Below are 10,093 nucleotides of genomic sequence, written 5' to 3' on the forward strand. Positions count from 1 at the left end.
ATTTAACCGAAAAATCCTCCGTGAAATCTATTTAAACGTATTTATCTAAAGACACATTTACGGCCTGGCATTTTGAACAACAAATTTCTCTTTTTTTTTATGTTCAGTTGCGTTGGGTGCCGGATCTTAGGGCGATGAGCGAATGGAAAAATGGCAGACGTCGAACAAAATGACAACAATAAAATTGTCGAAATCGCTGAAGCAACAAATCGAACAATAGAAAGATCGAACTCCTTTGCGTACACACACATACAAGCGCCGCCATTCGATTTTTTGCCTCGAAAGAGGCAACAAAATAAATTTAATAATGAAACAATAGCTTGAAGGTACGATAAACCGTTTCGATATGAGTACGCATTTTTCGCCATTCGTTTTTTTTTTTGGGTCTGTTTATCATGCAAACGAATCAAGAACCTCTTTCGATTCTCTGGTGAATGAGACCGAGACAGTGACTGAAAGTGAGAGTGAGATGGAACGCAAAATCGAATAAAATTTTCCCAAACGGAACAAAGGCAATCGGATGGATGGCAAACAAGCAACAAAAAATAAAAATAAAAAAAATAGATAAATAACAGACCTAATAAATGTATGGAAATTGTTTAGCACTTAGGACGAGAATCAAGACAAAAATCAGACGGAGGGAAATAAAAGATTCATACACAATTCCATTGTCTCCGTTCGATTTTTGGCAAAATTTATTAAAATCGGAATTCCGACATAAAATAAGACACACGAACGATTGCTTCATTCATATCCTGTGCCGTGCTTTATTTCTGGCAAATTACGAATGCTCCATCGAATACGACGTTTATTTTCTCGTTTTTTTTTTTAGAGCACCAAGAGTTATGTTCCTTACGTGTTCCGGCGAAACAACAACAATAAGAGAAGAATCAATTCAATACGATTTCGTATTTTTGTCGTATACCTATGCTCCAGATTGGAGTGAATTGCGTGCGAGCGGAAAAATTGCTCATTTGTGATACCGTTTGATATGGCATCCATTAATTTCGTTGAATGTCAAATATTCGATATCGGCGGCGATATTACGCAAGTGAATTTGTAATGACTTGAAAGGCGATTTATTACTTGCAAATTGGCTTGTACTCAATTGTTTTTTTTAAAACAAATTTTACATTTATTGAACTTATCTGGTGGTGACTTCGATGAGAATCGTCTTTGGAACTTGTCATATTTTTTTTTCAAACGATTTTTGTGTGGAATATTCTTGAAATGTTCTTGTTTCGATTGACATGGATATTGGAAGAATTTTTTATGTGGATTTTGATGAGTTGTTGGCATCAAATACAAGCCATAAGCATTCAAGGCTTGTCAACACAACGTTTTCCACCGAAATTCCATTACATTTGCGTATCGATTGCCACTTTAGGAGTTCCGTTATTCGCGGAAACATAAAAAATAACATGAGCAGGGAATTCGCGCCGATTGTTTGCTTCCTATTCGCATTGAGTGCATATGGAAATGTGAAATACTGTGCAAATTCATTTCCAAACGAAAGAAACGCTGAGTGATTTCCCATCTTGTCACGAAAGGTATTAAAAACGAAGAAGAAGACGAAGAAGGAGAGCGAATGGTAGGCTCATGTCAGCAAAGCCGTTTACATAATGCGATATGATAATCATACGACGACACAACACTCCAACGGAACTATCATCGCGGCTGTCTAATCAATTCAATTTCTTCTTCAAACAGGGAATTATTTTAAATCTCTTCCTGGTATATGACATTCCGGTGGTGCGTACTTTTTTCTTCTCGACTCATTCGAAGCGTGTCACATGCTTAAAAGCATTGGCATGTGCGTTTCAGCGAAAGAACGGAACCTGATACACATCCACGCGTCTATTGCAAATTTCCTTTCGAACAGACAGAGCGAAAAAATCTTTTTAGCTAATAAGCCTTAAGAGCCCACATGGGAAATTGCGAGAGGATGTTTTGCATACGGATAAAATCGCAACTTGAGATGATATGTTTTTTTTCTTCCTCCTTGTACTACGAAAAAAACAATTGTGTGTACATATTCGTTGTGCCCGACCGAGGAAAAGTAACGCATCGCCGCCAATATCCGCACGCATACATTATTTCATCGCTTCCTTTTCATCTCAAAGTTTCACATTTTCGAAGCAATTTTGCGAAAATTAAAGTCTCAACTTGACTTGCGCATTTTTGTTGTTGATTCATTGGCATTGAGAACGAACAGCATCCACCTTTTTATGTTGTGAAAAAAAGCAATAAAATGACGCATTATAAAATGTGTGCGGAAGCAAACAATCTTCATCGGCTTGGGATACACACGGATGCATATACGTGCCAACATCATTCTCAGCCAACAATGTGGAACAGTTCCGGGAAACGGCAACTGCATCACCGTGACAACCTTGAGAACATACAGGAAGTAGCGTATATCATAAACGTTAAAGCAAAAGTCAGCCGAACGCGACGGCAAAAAATGACAAGCGCCAAACAAAAACAAGCCGCCATGAAGAAAAGTTTCACAATAAGTTAAATATTTATGCATTTAAAAAAAGTTTTTTTTTAAAGATTAGCTTAGCTTTTCCCGTATTAAAAAATAGCAAAGCCAATACGTATGGGGGTGCGTACTGCGTATGCATGGATTTAGTGATATCAGCGTAGTATGATGGCAAACATTTTCAAGAGATGTTTTTCAAACAACTCAACCAAACCCCGTTTCTTAATGACACGGCTTTGCGCAGACAATTTCTTTTTTTAATTGCAATGAGTCTCTTTTATCCAATTTAATTGCAGTTGATATTTCGTCTTCGATTTGATTTCTTGGGATTGACACTTTCTGTTTTCGATATGAAATTAACTCAAAATGGAGCAACTCTGTGAATGTTTGAAGTATGAGTTTTTGAGTGGTTTGTTTGTGTACTTGAAGGGAAATTCAAAATGTATTGCTGAAGGTTTTCGAAGAAAATATCGAGTTTTGCTGCATAATTGTTAGCTGGACTATGTCTTTGAATTCAAATCTTTGAACGACGGAGGTGGTAATGAAGGTGCACTGATGTGCTACAACAAATGCACCGCTTTAATTTTCGACTTTGCATCGTTCTAGCTGTTGTGAAGAAAAAGATCTCTTGAAATTCAACAACGTTTACAAAGAAAATTTATGTGGAACTCATCGAAACGAATTTTGCAAACTGAGATCGCTTTTTTCATTTCAACTTACGAATACAAGTTTCGAATTGTCTATGCTCTGTGAAAAAGTATCTCAATGGTCCAACCCCAAGTAGTTTTCTGTCTTCGATAAAAATAAACTCACAATAAACGATATGTGATGTCAATTGTGATGTGCTTGAGAAAAGAGGAGAGAAAAAGAAACTTATACATTGCTTTGAATTGTAGTGTAATACGTTATATACAGATGTCGGATTTATCTGTTACATTTTTCGGTGACACCATTTCATTAACTTTTTTTATGTGATTTTTTCACTTTTTCAGAGACCATTTAATTTTTTTCGGTGAACATTTCCACATTTTGGAGATCATAAATTAAAAAAAAAATAGCAAAAGCAATTATTCCTTTTTTTACTATTGCCTTTTCGCGATATCTCCGCACAGGTGCAATATTTTTGATTGGTTGGATAGAATCGTCAGAAATTGAATTCACGCAATGTTAGAAAAAGATTACATACATTTTTTGCTTGATGAAATTTTGAACAATACAATTGCCATCAAATGAATCAGAATCGAAACCAAATTTGGAACGGCCTTTTATTTGCCTTCATTTGTATGAGGAAAATGAGTAAGACTGGTGGAATCGTATTATTCTTCAATATGGCAAAATTTGTAGGCAAATAGAAAAAAGGATTTGGCAAAAATCCAATTTATTATCAAAACAAAAAACCACACAAGACTCGAATATAGAAACATTGTTTTTTATTTTATTTTATTCGAAATTTTTATTAAGAAACGAACTGAATGAATGGATTACAACCATAAACTACGTTCTGCTGTAGTTTTTTTTTCTTCAAATATTCTTTAAAGACAAAAGTACAATATTATAAATGATTTTTTGGCCTTGAGAAAGCTAAGGCGCGCGCGCTGAAATCTACATTTAAAAAAATACAATATATGCACAATTTCTATCTGCATATAGTGGCGGCCAGTGACCGATAGTGTAAACTTGCTTTTTAATTAAATAGTAGAACCCTTGGTCAGATGGATAAAAAAGTGAACAAATGTCTTTTTATTAATGACTAAGTTCGTATGCCAACCTAAACTGTTTGGCACAATCTCCAAATGAAGATACTTTGATACTCATTTTACTCATATCATAATCTTCCCAATGTTTATTTTCGCTTGACCAATATGGTAAATCAAATGAAAACTTTGCTTTTGCGCCATTTGATGCCCGAACAACAATATATCCTTGAGTGCCAGTCATGGTATTAGTTTCACCGCTTGTGCAAATCGAACGTGTGCTACCTTCATTTATTGTTAGACCTAGTGGTGGTATTTCGCGTTCTCTAGGATAAACTAATCCTTTTTCGCTGCGAATCCACTTGCCGAATGCAAGTTCAAAGTCTGTGATGAAGTAATTTCCCTTGACCGCAACAATAGAAGCACAATAGTTATGACTTTCAGCAACTATTAGAACGGATAAAAAACAAAATAAAACATTGAATTAAACGTCCCGCGTTCAGGGTCCAACAGAATAAAGAAATTTATTTTGTTTTATAACAAAGTAGCGACCGTAATTTTTCTTTTAGCAACAGCATAGGTAAAAGCACATTATTCGCTACAGAGTTACAAAATATCAATTCTTAGCAATTGTATGGGAACCTTTGGGATTGCACCATTCAAAGCATACAACACAAGTGTTACATTGATACAAAAAAATCGGATACATACATTGTTCAGGGTATACGGTCTGATTTACATTGTCTTTCGTGGGTTCGGTTATTTTAGAGTGTTCGGCGTGATCGACCTGGCCTTTCTTAGGTTCATTTGTACCAGTTGATCCACATTGGACAATCTATAAGTTGGAAAGGTAAAGAAATTCTTACAATTATTGCATAATTGTACTTTTGATTCTGTAAACATCGTCAATATCTCAAGAGTGTCTATCTTATCTTAACTACTTTGAACCATTTTACTGTTGTCTCCTCTAATTCTAAAAGTGTTGCTAATTTCATTTATGAGTAAATACGAAACACCTTAAATTAATATTTCAAACCATTAAAAGTGTTCAAAAAAGTCAACTTAAGTAGGTATTCGGTATTTGATTTTCATTAGTGTCTGTTAGTTTCTGCTGATCCTATTCATTTTTAAAGCCCCCTGGTTAAAACATAGCCATAGCAAAGGACAAAATGAACAGGTCGATAGATTCACATGTGCTCGTTAATGTGTTAAATGACTCATTTATTTGTCAGAAACAGAAAAATAACAGAAGCACATTAATCATACATACGTACAAATACCTTTCAAAAAATGGGACATTTTTAACTAAATTCCGTAAATATCATAAAATAGCCTGACGAAAAAGTAAACTCAACTGGCAAATTGACTGAATGAGACGAACAAATAATATAACATATTTTTCTCAGTATTGCTAACGCTAGAGCATTTGCGGCTGTAAAATGTATGTTTAATTAAGATGCTCTTGAAGGAAGAGTGACCAAAATTGAAGTAAAGTTGTACTTACAAAATACACGTGCAGGAGAACAAAGGCAACACTTGCGTTCAACAACTTCATTTTGTAGAGAGTTCAAACTATCGAATGATCTCGAAAACTGTGATGCTTCCGTTGGGCTGGACACTCTTTTATACAGCTCAAATGGCAATAAGAACACGTTCGCAATGTGAAAAACGAGATTCCAAACGAAGAAAAATTCAGTTTGACTCATTCATCTGTCATAGTAACAGAAAAATTACAGAAGCATCTTAATTAAACATACATTTTACAGCCACAAATGCTCTAGCGTTAGAAACACTGAGAAAAATATGTTATATTATTTTTCGTCTCATTCAGTCAATTTGCCAGTTGAGTTTACTTTTTCGTCAGGCTATTTAATGATATTTACGGACTTTAGTTAAAAATGTCTAATTTTTTTGTACGTATGTTTGATTAAGGTGCTTCTGTTATTTTTCTGTTTCTGACAAATAAATGAGTCAAGTTGAATTTATCTTTCCTGGCGATAATTCCATGAGCACAATAGTCCAATAATTGGACTATAATTGTCTTAAACAGTTTTGTTTCTTAATATTTTCCGTTTAAAAACTACTTTACACGTGCGCATCACAGGAGGATGAATCATCCGGGATGATGAAAATATTGGTAAATACAATTACTGAATAGAGCTAAAGCTATAGAATATTCGGTGCTTTGAGAATTTGGGATGGATGTTGAATTATGCGCACACAAATTCCCAGGCTAAATACACATAGAAATAAGCTAGAATTTTTTTTAACTAAATTCCGTAAATATCATTAAATGGCCTGACGAAAAAATAAACTCAACTGGCAAATTGACTGAATGAGACGAACAAATAATATAACAGTAGTATAGTTTACAGTAGTTATAGTAACATATTTTTCTCAGTGTTGCTAACGCCAGAGCATTTGCGGCTGTACAATGTATGTTTGATTAAGATGCTTCTGTAATTTTTCTGTTGCTAATGACAGATGAATGAGTCAAACTGAATTTTTCTTCTTTTGGAAAACTCGTTTTTCACATTGCGAACGTGTTCTTATTGCCATTTGAGCTGTATAAAAGGGTGCCCAGCCCAACGGAAGCATCACAGTTTTCGAGACCATTCAATATATTTTTTTAAACTATAGTTTGAACTGACTCCAAAATGAAGTTATTGAACGCAAGTTTTGCCTTTGTTCTCCTGCACGTGTATTTTGTAAGTACTTTACTTCAATTAAATTCACTCTTTTTAGGCTCAAGATAACTATCATTTAACCCATTAACGCGCACACATCACATCCTGTTTTTTCATTTATCGACCTGTTCATTTTATTCATTTTCATAGCTATATAGGCCAAGAGGCCGAAATATAATTGATTAAACTGTGACATTTCTTTAAAAATGAACAAAATTAGCAGAAACTAGTAAGCATTCTAAAAAATCAAATCACTGTCAAAGTGACGCAAAAATAGTAGCAAATTTAGAAGAAAAAACTAACGAAATTTCATATAACTCACATCGTAATAAACGTTAAAACTACTTTATTTCTTAGTAAATTATAATACTTTTTATTTTCAACAATAAGGTTTTTCACTGTGATGGAACTAAAACTAAGGAGGTCAAGAGTACGGAGGGTAGCAGCAATGAGAAAAGCGAGCGTAAGTAAATATAGGCGGATGTCCCAAATTAGTGTAGGGAACATAGAAATTAACTGTAAAATGTGTTTCAATAAGGATATCCAAACTTTGAATTAAAACAAAAACCATATTAAACATTTGCATTTTTCCAAGCTATTACATTCAAATTTCTTTGTGCTGTAATAAAATTATCTAACTTTTCAAATCGCACCAAACAAAAGAGATGAATCTATGATGTTGAAAAAAGATAATTGATTTATTTTGTTTATCATCTTAGATGGCCAGCATATAGATTTGTTTCAAGGTGATATATTACTGACCCAGGAGCAGAGAGATGCTCTCAATGGAAATGGCCCAAAAACACGGAATGGACTGACTGATATAAGATTTCGGTGGCCAAACAATATTGTTGTTTTTGAGTTTGCGTCATCCATGAGCTTTGAAGGAAAAGAAATAATACTTTATGCAATGAGGCGCATTTCAAGGGCCTCATGTATTTTGTTTAAAAGACGTGATAACGAAGTTGGATTTGTGGAAATCACCGTAAGTATTTTTGCACGTTTTTTTGAGTTTTTAGTACGGATACTTGCCTAAAATCTTGGTTTTAATGCATGTTTTGATGTGTGGCAAATTATTGTATACTGCTTTAAATAAGTTTCGAACCCTTTTGACATATTGAATCAATATGGAAGAGGTTCGAAACTTATTTTAACGAGTATACAATTTGAAGCTGGAAGAAAATAAAGAAGAAAAAACATTCATAACATCTTATACAAAATGTTGCAGGCGACACATCATGGATGTTTTTCGCAAGTGAGCTATTCGGGCAAAAAACAAACGTTAAATTTCGGGAGCGATTGCACATATCGAAATGCATGTCATGAATTGTTACATAGTGAGTTCATTTTCGTATTATTTCCAGTATTGAATACAGTTCAATGATGATTCATTACCATTTCAGCTCTTGGCTTTTTTCATATGCACAGTTCTTATGATCGAGATAATTATGTCACTATTATGTGGCATAATATATTGAAAGGAGAAGACCAACAATTTCAAAAATACGATCGTAGTTTGGTATCACACATGGGAGGAAGTTATGATTATCACAGTATAATGCATTACAGTGGAACAGCTTTCTCGGTAGACACGAGTTCGAAATGGACCATTTTAAGTAAGGATCCAAATGTTCAAGAATCTATGGGACGTAGTCAGGATCTCAGCAAGAGCGACGTAATGAAATTGAACTATATGTATAGATGTCACGGAAATTATAATATATTGTAGTCATCTACTACGTCCAAAATATCTTCAATTCAAATTCCAAAGAGATATCAAATCTCAACTAAAATTCCTTTAGAAAGTTTAAGAAAAAAAACTGCGATCTGATTTAAAATCAAAATAAAGGACAAAGGAGTTAGAAAAAACTGCAAAATGGTATGACAGGATATGGGCAAGGAGGTGTGTTTCCTATTTTAGGAACTGAACATTTTCGAAAGAAATCGCTATTATTACTAATTTTTATCAAAACCTTAACATCACATGTGCGAGTTCAGTTATTATTCTTTTTCAAAAATAACATGCGTTAAATTTCTGGGATTTTTTTTTTGCATTAGATGTTGTTTTTGTAGCACACCGTCTTCTAACTGGTTGTCCAAACCTATAACCTGTTTTTCGCTGTCAGTTATTCAAGATTGTTAAAATTGAAACACCTATCGATTGATTGTCGGAGACTTTACTTCATATTCGTTCTAGAATTAAAATCGCCGAATAAATTTTATGATTTTTTTTTTGGAAATATAGATTATTGGAAGGCAACTTGAATTTATAACAATGTATTTTCCGACCGGAAATGGCAAAAACGACAGAAAGAATTTGCTTCAAACAAAAAACGTCAAAATACTTATTGTACGTAAATTAGCGGCAGGCGGAAATTGCGGTATAATTCGAGTTCATTATTAAATTACGTTGGCGAAATTGGCGTACAAGCAGTTATTCATGCAATTTCCCTTGTTTCAAAGTGACGCTTGGTTGGGGTGTGTGCAAGAGTGTAGCTTTTTTTAAATTCAATTTTCTTTGGCAAAGAAATATCGATTGCAGATTTCATTTCAATTAAACGTGGAACGTGACATGTACCTGAGCAAAGATTATACCATTTTATGAGCGTTTGCCTGAAATACAGAAGAAAAACCGCGTTAGAACGCACAAACGGAATCACAAGCATACAACTAATAGACGTCTACATATATCGTTTTGTTTCGTGGCAAAGCGTATTGTGAAACGGCCATCGTTTGAATCAGTTTTGCGGAACATAGTTATTTGTGTTTGCGTTGGTTTCCATGCACATGAAGCCGGGTAATATTTATTGATGGTAATAAAGAGTCCTAATAGGTCTAACGGTGTGTGTATTTTTTTCATCGTTGATGTTCCGTGAGCTGCCAAAAAAGATTTGCGCCAAAGCAACCCACAGAAAATGGTTGAGGCTCTGCGCGAGCACAAAAAATTGATTCATTGCATAATATTTTTCGTACGTGTTCGTAGTGGTTTTCATTTTGTTTCTTTTTCACATTCTCTCTCCATTTCAACATTTATTGTGACGCTGTTTGGTGTCCGTTGTGCTATTTTCTTTTTGTTTTTATTGTTGTTTTATATCATGAACATGAAAAATAGAATGCGAAACTTAATACACTCGCTCACTCACTCTCTCTCACTCTCTCTTTCTCATCCGAACGACCGGGAGAAAATTGAAAAGTATTACAGGGGGTAGCATACGAATGAAGCGGCC

At 34.4% G+C, this 10,093-nt stretch overlaps 1 protein-coding gene across 1 annotated transcript; it reads left to right on the top strand.

The window, feature by feature from the left end:
• Positions 1-6,836: 6,836 nt before the first annotated feature.
• LOC129569312 (zinc metalloproteinase nas-4-like) lies at positions 6,837-8,595 on the top strand. The gene is made up of 5 exons (XM_055448044.1): positions 6,837-6,887; positions 7,257-7,329; positions 7,586-7,851; positions 8,095-8,203; positions 8,348-8,595. Exons 1-5 carry the CDS (start codon positions 6,837-6,839, stop codon positions 8,593-8,595), a joined length of 747 nt encoding a protein of 248 aa, XP_055304019.1.
• Positions 8,596-10,093: the final 1,498 nt, after the last annotated feature.

This window comes from Sitodiplosis mosellana, unplaced genomic scaffold, assembly GCF_009176505.1.
Source record: "Sitodiplosis mosellana isolate CC-2019 unplaced genomic scaffold, AAFC_SMos_1.0 Smas_scaffold_30, whole genome shotgun sequence".
Lineage (NCBI taxonomy): Eukaryota > Metazoa > Arthropoda > Insecta > Diptera > Cecidomyiidae > Sitodiplosis > Sitodiplosis mosellana.

What these genes read in the sequence shown, in the direction of transcription:
- LOC129569312 (XM_055448044.1), top strand. Translation starts at nt 6,837, where the DNA reads ATGAAGTTATTGAACGCAAGTTTTGCCTTTGTTCTCCTGCACGTGTAT. An exon ending in TTGGATTTGTGGAAATCACC is followed by an intron (nt 7,852 to 8,094) that starts GTAAGTATTTTT and finishes AAAATGTTGCAG; the next exon opens with GCGACACATCATGGATGTTT. An exon ending in ATGTCATGAATTGTTACATA is followed by an intron (nt 8,204 to 8,347) that starts GTGAGTTCATTT and finishes ATATATTGAAAG; the next exon opens with GAGAAGACCAACAATTTCAA.